The sequence below is a fragment of the Pavona decussata genome, unplaced genomic scaffold (assembly GCF_977016875.1).
Source record: "Pavona decussata unplaced genomic scaffold, jaPavDecu1.1 SCAFFOLD_137, whole genome shotgun sequence".
Taxonomy (NCBI): Eukaryota; Metazoa; Cnidaria; class Anthozoa; order Scleractinia; family Agariciidae; genus Pavona; species Pavona decussata.
This window is the reverse complement of record NW_028145550.1, coordinates 760,001-774,351: the sequence shown is the minus strand read 5'-3', so window position 1 is coordinate 774,351 and position 14,351 is coordinate 760,001. Positions and strand designations below refer to the sequence as shown.

The 14,351-nt window shown below is 38.5% G+C and overlaps 1 protein-coding gene and 1 long non-coding RNA gene across 3 annotated transcripts in view; one reads left to right on the top strand and one right to left on the bottom strand.

Moving 5' to 3' along the window:
* LOC146467186 (exportin-5-like) overlaps window positions 1-14,351 on the top strand; it is a 51,240-nt gene that overhangs the window by 12,745 nt on the left and 24,144 nt on the right. For both annotated transcript variants that reach the window (XM_085126151.1, XM_085126152.1), the window contains exons 13-16: window positions 1,022-1,147; window positions 2,046-2,146; window positions 2,778-2,876; window positions 3,319-3,414. In XM_085126151.1, coding sequence (XP_084982277.1) covers window positions 1,022-1,147; window positions 2,046-2,146; window positions 2,778-2,876; window positions 3,319-3,414 — 422 coding nt within the window. The remainder of the gene's footprint in view (window positions 1-1,021; window positions 1,148-2,045; window positions 2,147-2,777; window positions 2,877-3,318; window positions 3,415-14,351) is intronic.
* On the bottom strand, window positions 5,639-8,258 carry LOC146467187 (uncharacterized). Its single transcript, XR_014867790.1, has 2 exons — window positions 7,513-8,258; window positions 5,639-7,435 (listed from the first exon to the last, which is right to left on the bottom strand). It is a non-coding gene; the product is annotated as an uncharacterized LOC146467187 (long non-coding RNA).

Here is a 14,351-nt window from a genome sequence, read left to right as displayed (position 1 = left end):
TTAACTGGTAAATTGGTGACCAGTTAAATTGTGCTTCAATGTATATCTTTAGTTATAAGATGTTTATAGGTGTGTAGTATTGCTGTTAATTTTTTTTAGCTGTGCTAGTGAAATGTACAGCGATAAATGCTACTCACCTATACACCTAATAAGGGCTTATAAATGATTTATCCAACTGAAATTTTTTTGATTAGTAGAAAACTACAAGAAAAAACTGATCAGAGGCAAGATAAATGCTTGTGTTAGAAGACTATTTTTTTTTACTGTAGGAATTAATACCAAACTACATATGAATATCATATTCTTATGTCCTTCTGCAAGTTACTCATTCAAACAATCATTAATAGCACTTACCATTATTTAGAAGGGAAAATGTTGAAAGAAAACAATTACTAATTTTATTGAGAGAGCACTTTTTTAATAGGAATTCCTCCATGTGGTGGCTTAACTCGACTGCTTTGCTATGTCCGATGTGTTAAGGAAATTTTGTTTTTATTGTCTTGCTGTTGTTGAACAACACTGACTCAATCTGTGGGTTTCTTTTTCTTGACTAGTAAATGAGTGGAAGCTAGTCAAAATAGAGAAAATATGCTAGGATATTATTCTGTGTGAAGCAAATTAGATTCCACAATCATGCAAGAATTCTGGTATTATTAGGTGGTGTTTAAAAAACGAGCAGGAGTGTTTGCGCCTTGTGGTTTTAACAAGTAACAAGTAACCGTTGGAAATTAGCATACAAGAAAAACACCACATACTAATGAGGAGTGTTTTATCAGCTGATAAAACACCGCACACTAATAAGGAGGAGGTTTATCAATATAAAGTCACTGCACGTGATGTATTATCAACCATTTGATAGGCCAATGAGTTTTTGAAGGCAAAAAATACACCCCAAAATACACAACAGCTACATTACCATTGAAGGTTTTGGTGCAAAAAGGGTCTTCCTCAATGCCTCACTTTAGAATCAGTTGTCTGGCTGATTATTATTTATTTAATGTACTATTTTATCATGATTCAGAGGTCAGAGGTGAAATCATGGACATAATACGCCAGATAACTTTGGTGTATCCAGTCGAGACATTTGTATTTGGAGCTGACTGGTTGTTACAAAGGGCTACACTATCAGCTGCAGCTAACGGCACTGGTAAGTTGACGAATGTTTATGTTTTTGCCCCTTCTGAATGTTAAATGGACAAAAAGGCATTTGTACATACCTTATTAAAATGCCATGAGCCTCCTTAAAACATGCTTGAACTAGTATGACGAAGCCTTAAATTAACTGTGAAATTTCTGCATGGACAACTCCCTTGTAGAGACAGTTGATTTACTTGGCCACAGAGAGAACAACATTTACAAGTATATTACAGTGCGACACGCCTTACTGTGGCCACCCAACAAGCTTTTTCTTCAAGTTAGCCAATCAGGATACGCAAATTTGATTAGCGACCATGCCTCCTTGAAAAGTCCAACAGGCAAGTGATGCAACAACGAATTATTGAAAACATGTCGTTTTGTATTTTATGGCTAACTTGTAAAAAAAGTTTGTTGGGTGGGTACAGTAAGGCGCATCGCACTGGAACCTCAACCTTAGTCAGCAATACAGTTACCTACATAATGTGGATACTTTACTCTGTTCTTTGCTATGTGTTATAAAACCGTTTGCCAGTAAGATATTCAGAAATATCAACAAGCAATAAAAATGTTCACCTTTGGACCTAGGACAGTCTTCAGGTAAATTTTAAAATTCTTGTGCAATTTCAGCAAATTGTCAGAAATCTTCAGAAAATTGCTCAAAAAATTAATGTTCTTAAATATGCATCTAGTGTATCAATATCACTGCTTGAAGATATGAAATTTCTCTTCTCATATTCAACCCAATATCGCTCTTCTTTGGTGCACTAATTTATACTTCTGAAACATTGGTTTGAACACTCAAAGAAAAGCCTCCAATTCATGCACACGTCAGTTTATAAATTGCTATTTTGGATGAAAGTAAATATAAACAAAACTAGATCGTGACACAAATTATATTTGTTTTGTAGTTAGTGCTCGTGAAGTTGAACAGGCAAAACAAGAATGGGATGGACTGACTCGGTACTTAGATGCTGTCATGTCAAGGTTTTTCAAAGTAGAAAATCACCAGGTTTGTTTTTATTTTGATTTTATTTCCTCAAGAGCTTTTCAGTTAACTAAAACTAAATTACAAAATAGGTAGTTTGGAAATTTAAAGTAACTACTACTGACAGTTAGTAAAAAAATGAGATGCTTTCAACAGCTGTGTATGAACAGTGATGATCAACTAGCATTTCATAGTTTTAGTCTCAAGGCTGGAGGTTCATTCAAGTCCAGTGTTTTTCACTGACTGTGGTTGTTTTCTCTGACAAGAAACTTTTTCCACATTGCTTGAATGGTAATAGGTCACAAAATGCATTACCAAAGGGGTCAGTATAGTTATACCCCTAGTTCCACAATGCCACAATATCGGGGAGCAGGGATGGTGAAGTAGTGAGAGCACTCACCTCTCACCAATACGGCCTTGGTTTTGTCCCTGGACTTGGTGTTATAACTGGGTTGAGTTTGTTGTTGGTTCTCATCCTTTCTCCAAGAGGTTTTTCTCCAGGTACTCCAGTTTTTCCCTCTTCCCACCGATACCTGTATTAGTCTTGTGTGCGAGGGGGTATTGCCCCCCCCCCCCTCCCAATATAACCTTGGGGTTGTCACCTGAAGCCTGAGTGGGTCATTTCCTACAATTTAAATATATCTTTCACTTGTAGGAGATCATACAAGGCCAGGTAACATTCCGTGGAACATCTGTTGGGTTTATTGAAATTGTCAGGAAATGTATCCAGGCTGTGTTGTCAGTGGAGTCAAAGGTAGGTCAGAGTAAGGGATTTAATCCACAATTGCAGAGTTAGAGCTTTTATTTATAAGATGGATCAAAGTTTGACCCTGGCAAGAAAAACAACATTATTTCATTTATAAGGAGGTTTTACAATAACTGTAAGTGTAATGATAGCGATTTGGTATTCTTATGCCCCCCATTTGCAAAGAGAGGCACCTCTAGAATCCTCTGCAGTCAGGCTGCCATAAGCCCATTTGTAGAATTAACCTTGAATTCATAGTTCAAAAACAGCTAAAACCCTCTGACTTTCATTATGAAGTTGAAAAATTAATTACAGCTAAGTTCTGGTAAAATGTACCCCCATAATAAAAATACACCAGTACACAAAAATAACACAAGACAAGGAAGCAATAACATATCTTAAATCTACTTGTTGAGATGTGAATGTGGAATATTCTGCTATTTTGTTTCAGGAACCTGATATCCTAGCCAGTGTGACAGATGCTGTCCAGGCTCTCTACCCTTTTCTTAAGTACAACAAAGACTTGATCATGGACATTCTCAGAAAGGTGAGGTAAACATGGGAATGGTCGTGTGATTTGAAGTTTCCCTTCAGTCATTGATTACAAACGATATGCAGCTCTGTAAATATTATGTCAGTTGATTGCCTCAAATGAAAAGTCCAAAATGGAAGCTGTATTAACGTAACTGGAATTATTATTTCATTTGCTTCATATTTTTTACTGTCAATCAATTTAGTTTAACGTAGTTCCGCTATTGCGCAAATATTTGTCAGCTATATAAGCGTATGTTCCAATGTAAATTTTCATTGTACAGGTGTACCTGAAGAAGGCTGGTTTGGCCAGCCGAAATATAGTAACCTTTAAAATGTAATTCTACGTTGTATCGGTCTCTGCTTCTTTTATCATTTGTATTTGTTAAGCTGATCAGATCAAGAATTGATCCAACGTATACCAGCAGGATAATCGTCCACGGTTGTTGCTTGGACTTGACTCGTTAAGTGTTTAGTATGTTAGATTTTGCAGTCTCTTGACTGGAAGATATAAAAGGTCCGGGGTTTTAGTTTGGTCTGTATTGTTTCCTTAGACAATAACCAACCCATACTATCTCTCTCTCTTCCCAGCTGTATGAAAGTAATGGGGTACAGGGAAATTGTTAGGCAAAATATAATTCAGAACAACTAAAGCGGGAGGGACTCTTCGATGAAGTAACATTACATCCAAGGGCAGTACATGTACATGTACATGTATGTAGTGATGTTACAGTTTGCCTTCTCATGCTGTGGAAACCAGATTTAAGTGTCAGTGCTTACCAGCCCTGGCCCTACATGTAGCTGGCTTGTTTAATCTTTCGGATTGGGTACGGTCAAGTTTTTTTTTTAACTGCCTTAGAATGGAATTTGTTAGTAAGATACATTCTGATCAAAGTAAAGGTAGTTCTGGAGGTGCATCCTCTGCTAAGCAATAAATCATTTCACTCAGTTAATTTGATTAATATTAACCCGTTTAAGCCCTTGAACCTTTTTGTTTGATATGTATTAGTGATATCATAAGGAGAATTTAGGGGCTTGTTACTTACAGGGCTAAAAGAGATGACCTTAAGTTTCAGTCAGGAGGTTGGTATTTCAATCTTAGGAAGTGAACAAAAAAAATCACGACACTGGACATCACAAATTACTCCTAACAGCTGTCAATTTGTTTCTGGAGTGTCAAAATACTTCTGGAGCACAGAGTATTAATCTTACATGACAGTGTTTTACGCTTATTAACCGTATTATTCGTGTCACACCAGCATAATAAGCGTATAAAGGGGTGTTCTACGGTTATTATGCTTGAAAGTTGCCACTTTACGGTTATTATACGCGCAACTTACGATTATTATCCGTATGAAGTGAACCTTTCAGCTTATTATTCGTACCTGTTCCAACATTTGTCGAGAGGAATATTTTTGATCTTCGGCCGCCATTACGGAGAAAAATGTTGAGGGCCAGGACTTCAAAGCTGCTGAACTTTTCTTTAAAAAAAGAACCCTTTTGAAGTAATTTTACCTACAGCATTTCATTAAGCCTTTCATAACCGAACAGTTTGCCGAGAACGGGTTATTTTTTTCAAGAGCTTTATAATCGCAACGATCGATGCGAAGAAGCCAGCCATGTCACCGAGTTCGGAATTCGTTTGCTTATAAACCGTCGCTCCTTTCCGCATTCGCCAAAAAAACATTGGCATTCGCTGTGCCGCAAAAGTAAATCAAGAATCGGGTATTTTACAATTTTATGTGATAATTTTTCTACGTCTTGTAATGCGACAAATCTGAAAAGCGATCAGCCGTTTCGTACAGTGAAATAAACAACTCTGCAAGAAGTGATTCAATTCGAAATCATGAACAGGTCTGCAAAATGTCCCCGCTGAGTATCTGCAATATCTTTGAAAGTACGGAAATGAGAAATGCATACGACTTGGAAAAAGTGGTTTCCTTTGTAATGAATGGGTTTTCGCTGAAATGGCATTTCATAGAAGAATCAAAAAACGCCAAGAGCTATGTAAATAAATTATGCGGGAGACTTGAAAGCTAATTTTATAAGCAAGAATTTCCAAAGGAAAACTGCCTTGCTTCTGACAGAAACGAGTCTGCTTTGATTTAATAATTTAAAGCCTGCAGGGCTGTAATAATAGACGCCAGAATTGTATTAAAGAATTTGATTTTTCATTCACGCGCGTAGCCGAAGAGAAATATCTACCGCCGAAGACAAAAACAGACCGCACTGCACGTTAATTTTTAAACTGACAGAAACTGGTATTCCCAGTTTATTAACCTGAAAAGATTACATTCTATCAATTCTCTTGATAACAAATATAGAGAGTCAGTTCTGAATAACGTACAAATTTAATACCATAACAAATTCTTTTTTCAAACGACAATTTTACTTCTGCAAAACAACAAAGTTGGAGCGAATTAAAGCGGCGGCGTTAAACCCGCGAGCTAAGTTAGTGCCAAACTGTTTATACTGATACAAAGCGAGTTCGAAGCACAAAAACGCCACTCCAAAGAAAGGGGGATATTTTCATTCATCGGAAATGAACAAACACAAGGGAAACCCTTTACACTTTTTCTAGTTGAATGCAGCTTGTGAATTTCAAGTTCGTGGCCGGCAAATGGAAATCCAACATGTGCAGCCATGCGTTCCAAACTATAAAAGAGTGCGGCTCTCGGCTCGCAGTACATTCGCATGCGGTTTCAAAAATAGATAATTCGATTGTTTCATAGAGTGAAATGGTAAACGATATCTAAAGGTTTTTTTCCAGTTGTTCCTTAACAGAGAATTTTTTTACCAAAAAGTGTTCTTTTCCTTTATGCAAACAAAGTTTTCCATAAAAGGGAGGAAACTAACACGGTAGGCGAAGAGAAAAAATGTTTATGGGCATAAAAACGTCCGTGAGTTTTATCAGATCTTTTACAAGTCTCATTTTTGTCAGCGGTGAAAATAAGGACTGGGTTCTTTAAAACTGAAAATATATAATTTAACCCCACAAGATTGTCAATCTTCTTTTCTTAGAAATCCGTCGCCAGGATCAGATACGAGACTGAGCAATTAATACACTGAGATGGAATATTAAAGCCTGAAATAGCGCAGCTGAAGGACCTCGGTTTTTATATTTGAAGGAAAATGTAACTTTATGGAATGGTTAAGCAAGACATTTTCAGCCTGAATACAAATTCACGAGAAATTCATTCATGCTGCTTGTAATTTTTTGGCAAAGCTTAAGAGTGTTACTTTCTGTTTTTCATTTTTATAGGGCGCGTAGAACTGAAAACGTACAACGTCACCACGTGTTTATTTCGCTCTAAATTAACCGGACAAACCACAACTTTGAATGTGATCTAAAAAAGCTGCATCAACTTCAACATGTGTTTTCAGAAATATCATTCAGACATAGTATAAAATAAATAGTCTTGGATTGAAACCAATGACGACATGTAGATTTGAACAGACGCGCAATCGATTTCGTTTGATCGATATGCTGAGCAGACTGAAACGAATTAGAGTAAATGCGACCTAAACAAAATTTTTAACGGCTCAGCAAAAGAAACTGAGTGATTGAACAAACTCAAACAGCTTTTACTTCTTAGTATACATTAGTCTTTACAAAATTGGAAAAGAGCTCACCTCTACAGTTTGATGCCCAAATTTCTCTGTTATCAGCAGGTTGTGTCCACAGAAAAAAATTAAAACTCTCAAAACTATACGGTTTTAGCTTGCTTTGCAGTCCTTGACATTTAAAGTCCTCATTTTTTTAAAGTGTTCGGCTACCGTCAGTGTATTACTGTATTGAGATGAAGCCGGGCACTTTTCGCCGTCGCTTGACGATTGTTGGAAACAGATCCGCGGATAGACTGTTTTCAATCCATGTCGATGTTAGACTTTTGTATCCTGATGCTGAACAACGAAAAGATTTCCCTCGCTGGCTTCGGTGAGATCACTCAAAAAATGTAGTAAACACGTGCAGTCCTTCCACTCCGCGAGAACGGCACTGGAGGTTTTTTCTCGTTGTGTTCCGGCTACCCCATGCACTGAAAATGTCAAGAGCAGATCAGTAATATCAACTGTTTCTTCTTCGTTCAAAACAATCTTCGGAAAGCATTCTTACCATAGTTTTTTTTCATAGCACGCCACAGGAATAACACAAGAATGCGCTGCGATAAATTTTCTCAAATCTCCACCACTGTCATTCACCACTACACGACCCACTACACTGTCTTCGATTCGGCGTGACATCTGCGCTTCCACTGTGACCAATTACAGAGCTTGCTGTCAAAATGTGTCAGTCAAAAAGTTTCGAACAACATTTGCGCGCCAATTCCCGCCAATGTAAAAACCAATCACATCATTCGCAGAGAACGCCACAGAAGTTGTGACAGTCAAAATAGCGCGGTATGGTTTCGCGATAAAATTTGCAGTCGTGGCTTGTATTGCGATTTCTGCTGGTTTGGATTTCAGATATATACCACTTTTAACCTGAATTTTAAGGCTTCCTACCTGCCTTGGGTGTAAGTTTCAAAAGGTTTCTGTGCGCTTCGCGTGGTCTTTTTCCCCGTTGGTTTTGGTGTTTCAGTACGGGAAGGGCGCCGCAAACAGTTTGCTGGCCGGACTTGCTTGCCTTCCCAGCTCAGTTCCAGTTTAATAGCCGACAAATGACTCATCTACACGGCCTATGCAATGCTGTCGAGTATGTTCACCATAGCATCTCTTATTTCTTTTGCGGCTTCGTGTGAACCCCCCATTATCAGAATTTCCCACCAAACTGAGGAATCAGCCGGGGACCATCACATCAAGGAGCCTGTTTCGCAAATGTGTAGCGTCCCAACCCACCGTCTCGCATACGTTACAGTTCAGTGCTCGAAACCTGACCGCATTTATTCTACACGATAGGACACGCTACTAAAATGAACCATGCGAATTCAACTGACTCGACTGAATGAGATACCAAACTAACACTACGTTTAATAAGCGTAACTGTAAGTTTGGTATCTGATTCAGTCGAACAGACGATAAACACGCTGCATAGTTAACACTACGTTTAATAAGCGTAACTGTAAGTTTGGTATCTGATTAAGTCCAACAGACGATAAACACGCTGCACAGTTAACGCTACGTTTAGTAAGCGTAACTGTAAGTTTGGTATTTCATTCAGTCGAACAGACAAGAAACATGCTGCACAGTTTACACTACGTTAACTAAGCGTAACTGTAAGTTTAGTATCTGATTCAGTCGAACAGACGATAAACACGCCGCACAGTTTACACTACGTTTAATAAGCGTAACTGTAAGTTTGGTATCTGATTCAGTCAAACAGACGATAAACACGCTGCACAGTTTACACTACGTTTAATAAGCGTAACTGTAAGTTTAGTATCTGATTCAGTCGAACAGACGATAAACACGCTGCACAGTTTACACTACGTTAAGTAAGCGTAACTGTAAGTTTGGTATTTCACTCAGTCGAACGGACAAGAAACATGCTGCACAGTTTACACTACGTTTAATAAGCGTAACTGTAAGTTTGGTATCTGATTCAGTCGAACAGACGACTGATAAACACGCTGCACAGTTTACACTTCGTTTACTAAGCGTAACTGTAAGTTTCGTTTCTGATTCAGTCAAACAGACGATAAACACGCTGCACAGTTTACACTTCGTTGAATAAGCGTAACTGTATGTTTGGTATCTGATTCAGTCGAACAGACGATAAACACGCTGCACAGTTTACACTTCGTTTAATAAGCGTAACTATAAGTTTGGTATCTCATTCAGTCGAACAGACGTTAAACACGCTGCACAGTTTACACTACGTTTAATAAGCGTAACTGTAAGTTTAGTATCTGATTCAGTCGAACAGACGATAAACACGCCGCACAGTTTACACTACGTTTAATAAGCGTAACTGTAAGTTTGGTATCTGATTCAGTCAAACAGACGATAAACACGCTGCACAGTTTACACTACGTTTAATAAGCGTAACTGTAAGTTTGGTATCTCATTCAGTCGAACAGACGATAAACACGCTGCACAGTTTACACTACGTTAAGTAAGCGTAACTGTAAGTTTGGTATTTCACTCAGTCGAACGGACAAGAAACATGCTGCACAGTTTACACTACGTTTAATAAGCGTAACTGTAAGTTTGGTATCTGATTCAGTCGAACAGACGACTGATAAACACGCTGCACAGTTTACACTTCGTTTACTAAGCGTAACTGTAAGTTTCGTTTCTGATTCAGTCAAACAGACGATAAACACGCTGCACAGTTTACACTTCGTTGAATAAGCGTAACTGTATGTTGGGTATCTGATTCAGTCGAACAGACGATAAACACGCTGTACAGTTTACACTTCGTTTAATAAGCGTAACTATAAGTTTGGTATCTCATTCAGTCGAACAGACGTTAAACACGCTGCACAGTTTACACTACGTTTAATAAGCGTAACTGTAAGTTTAGTATCTGATTCAGTCGAACAGACGATAAACACGCCGCACAGTTTACACTACGTTTAATAAGCGTAACTGTAAGTTTGGTATCTGATTCAGTCAAACAGACGATAAACACGCTGCACAGTTTACACTACGTTTAATAAGCGTAACTGTAAGTTTAGTATCTGATTCAGTCGAACAGACGATAAACACGCTGCACAGTTTACACTACGTTAAGTAAGCGTAACTGTAAGTTTGGTATTTCACTCAGTCGAACGGACAAGAAACATGCTGCACAGTTTACACTACGTTTAATAAGCGTAACTGTAAGTTTGGTATCTGATTCAGTCGAACAGACGACTGATAAACACGCTGCACAGTTTACACTACGTTTAATAAGCGTAACTGTAAGTTTGGTATCTGATTCAGTCAAACAGACGATAAACACGCTTCACAGTTTACACTACGTTTAATAAGCGTAACTGTAAGTTTGGTATCTGATTCAGTCAAACAGACGATAAACACGCTGCATAGTTTACACTACGTTTACTAAGCGTAACTGTAAGTTTCGTATCTGATTCAGTCGAACAGACGTTCAACACGCTGCACAGTTTACACTACGTTTAATAAGCGTAACTGTAAGTTTCGTATCTGATTCAGTCGAACAGACGATAAACACGCTGCACAGTTTACACTACGTTTAATAAGCGTAACTGTAAGTTTGGTATCTGATTCAGTCGAACAGACGATAAACACGCTGCACAGTTTACACTACGTTTACTGAGCGTAACTGTAAGTTTGGTATCTCATTCAGTCGAACAGACGATAAACACGCTGCACAGTTTACACTACGTTTAACAAGCGTAACTGTAAGTTTGGTATCTCATTCAGTCGAACAGACGATAAACACGCTGCATAGTTTTTACACTACGTTTAATAAGCGTAACTGTAAGCTTGGTATCTCATTAAGTCGAACAGCCGATAAACACGCTGCACAATTTACACTACGGTTAATGAGCGTAACTGTAAGTTTGGTATCTGATTCAGTCGAACAGACGATAAACACGCTGCACAGTTTACACTACGTTTAATAAGCGTAACTGTAAGTTTGGTATCTGATTCAGTCGAACAGACGATAAACACGCTGCACAGTTTACACTACGTTTAATAAGCGTAACTGTAAGTTTGGTATCTGATTCAGTCGAACAGACGATAAACACGCTGCACAGTTTACACTACGTTTACTAAGCGTAACTGTAAGTTTGGTATCTCATTCAGTCGAACAGACGATAAACACGCTGCACAGTTTACACTACGTTTAATAAGCGTAACTGTAAGTTTGGTATCTGATTCAGTCGAACAGACGATAAACACGATGCACAGTTTACACTACGTTTAATAAGCGTAACTGTAAGTTTGGTATCTGATTCAGTCAAACAGACGATAAACACGCTGCACTGTTTACACTACATTTAATAAGCGTAACTATAAGTTTCGTATCTGATTTAGTTGAACAGACGATTAACACGCTGCACAGTTTACACTACGTTTAATAAGCGTAACTGTAAGTCTGGTATCTCATTCAGTCGAACACAAGTTGAATTCGCATGGTTCATTTTAGTAGCGTGTCCTATCGTGTAGAATAAATGCGGTCAGGTTTCGAGCACTGAACTGTAACGTATGCGAGACGGTGGGTTGGGACGCTACACATTTGCGAAACAGGCTCCTTGATGTGATGGTCCCCGGCTGATTCCTCAGTTTGGTGGGAAATTCTGATAATGGGGGGTTCACACGAAGCCGCAAAAGAAATAAGAGATGCTATGGTGAACATACTCGACAGTATTGCATAGGCCGTGTAGATGAGTCATTTGTCGGCTATTAAACTGGAACTGAGCTGGGAAGGCAAGCAAGTCCGGCCAGCAAACTGTTTGCGGCGCCCTTCCCGTACTGAAACACCAAAACCAACGGGGAAAAAGACCACGCGAAGCGCACCGAAACCTTTTGAAACTTACACCCAAGGCAGGTAGGAAGCCTTAAAATTCAGGTTAAAAGTGGTATATATCTGAAATCCAAACCAGCAGAAATCGCAATACAAGCCACGACTGCAAATTTTATCGCGAAACCATACCGCGCTATTTTGACTGTCACAACTTCTGTGGCGTTCTCTGCGAATGATGTGATTGGTTTATACAATGGCGGGAATTGGCGCGCAAATGTTGTTCGAAACTTTTTGACTGACACATTTTGACAGCAAGCTCTGTAATTGGTCACAGTGGAAGCGCAGATGTCACGCCGAATCGAAGACAGTGTAGTGGGTCGTGTAGTGGTGAATGACAGTGGTGGAGATTTGAGAAAATTTATCGCAGCGCATTCTTGTGTTATTCCTGTGGCGTGCTATGAAAAAAAACTATGGTAAGAATGCTTTCCGAAGATTGTTTTGAACGAAGAAGAAACAGTTGATATTACTGATCTGCTCTTGACATTTTCAGTGCATGGGGTAGCCGGAACACAACGAGAAAAAACCTCCAGTGCCGTTCTCGCGGAGTGGAAGGACTGCACGTGTTTACTACATTTTTTGAGTGATCTCACCGAAGCCAGCGAGGGAAATCTTTTCGTTGTTCAGCATCAGGATACAAAAGTCTAACATCGACATGGATTGAAAACAGTCTATCCGCGGATCTGTTTCCAACAATCGTCAAGCGACGGCGAAAAGTGCCCGGCTTCATCTCAATACAGTAATACACTGACGGTAGCCGAACACTTTAAAAAAATGAGGACTTTAAATGTCAAGGACTGCAAAGCAAGCTAAAACCGTATAGTTTTGAGAGTTTTAATTTTTTTCTGTGGACACAACCTGCTGATAACAGAGAAATTTGGGCATCAAACTGTAGAGGTGAGCTCTTTTCCAATTTTGTAAAGACTAATGTATACTAAGAAGTAAAAGCTGTTTGAGTTTGTTCAATCACTCAGTTTCTTTTGCTGAGCCGTTAAAAATTTTGTTTAGGTCGCATTTACTCTAATTCGTTTCAGTCTGCTCAGCATATCGATCAAACGAAATCGATTGCGCGTCTGTTCAAATCTACATGTCGTCATTGGTTTCAATCCAAGACTATTTATTTTATACTATGTCTGAATGATATTTCTGAAAACACATGTTGAAGTTGATGCAGCTTTTTTAGATCACATTCAAAGTTGTGGTTTGTCCGGTTAATTTAGAGCGAAATAAACACGTGGTGACGTTGTACGTTTTCAGTTCTACGCGCCCTATAAAAATGAAAAACAGAAAGTAACACTCTTAAGCTTTGCCAAAAAATTACAAGCAGCATGAATGAGTTTCTCGTGAATTTGTATTCAGGCTGAAAATGTCTTGATTAACCATTCCATAAAGTTACATTTTCCTTCAAATATAAAAACCGAGGTCCTTCAGCTGCGCTATTTCAGGCTTTAATATTCCATCTCAGTGTATTAATTGCTCAGTCTCGTATCTGATCCTGGCGACGGATTTCTAAGAAAAGAAGATTGACAATCTTGTGGGGTTAAATTATATATTTTCAGTTTTAAAGAACCCAGTCCTTATTTTCACCGCTGACAAAAATGAGACTTGTAAAAGATCTGATAAAACTCACGGACGTTTTTATGCCCATAAACATTTTTTCTCTTCGCCTACCGTGTTAGTTTCCTCCCTTTTATGGAAAACTTTGTTTGCATAAAGGAAAAGAACACTTTTTGGTAAAAAAATTCTCTGTTAAGGAACAACTGGAAAAAAACCTTTAGATATCGTTTACCATTTCACTCTATGAAACAATCGAATTATCTATTTTTGAAACCGCATGCGAATGTACTGAGAGCCGAGAGCCGCACTCTTTTATAGTTTGGAACGCATGGCTGCACATGTTGGATTTCTATTTGCCGGCCACGAACTTGAAATTCACAAGCTGCATTCAACTAGAAAAAGTGTAAAGGGTTTCCCTTGTGTTTGTTCATTTCCGATGAATGAAAATATCCCCCTTTCTTTGGAGTGGCGTTTTTGTGCTTCGAACTCGCTTTGTATCAGTATAAACAGTTTGGCACTAACTTAGCTCGCGGGTTTAACGCCGCCGCTTTAATTCGCTCCAACTTTGTTGTTTTGCAGAAGTAAAATTGTCGTTTGAAAAAAGAATTTGTTATGGTATTAAATTTGTACGTTATTCAGAACTGACTCTCTATATTTGTTATCAAGAGAATTGATAGAATGTAATCTTTTCAGGTTAATAAACTGGGAATACCAGTTTCTGTCAGTTTAAAAATTAACGTGCAGTGCGGTCTGTTTTTGTCTTCGGCGGTAGATATTTCTCTTCGGCTACGCGCGTGAATGAAAAATCAAATTCTTTAATACAATTCTGGCGTCTATTATTACAGCCCTGCAGGCTTTAAAATATTAAATCAAAGCAGACTCGTTTCTGTCAGAAGCAAGGCAGTTTTCCTTTGGAATTTCTTGCTTATAAAATTAGCTTTCAAGTCTCCCGCATAATTTATTTA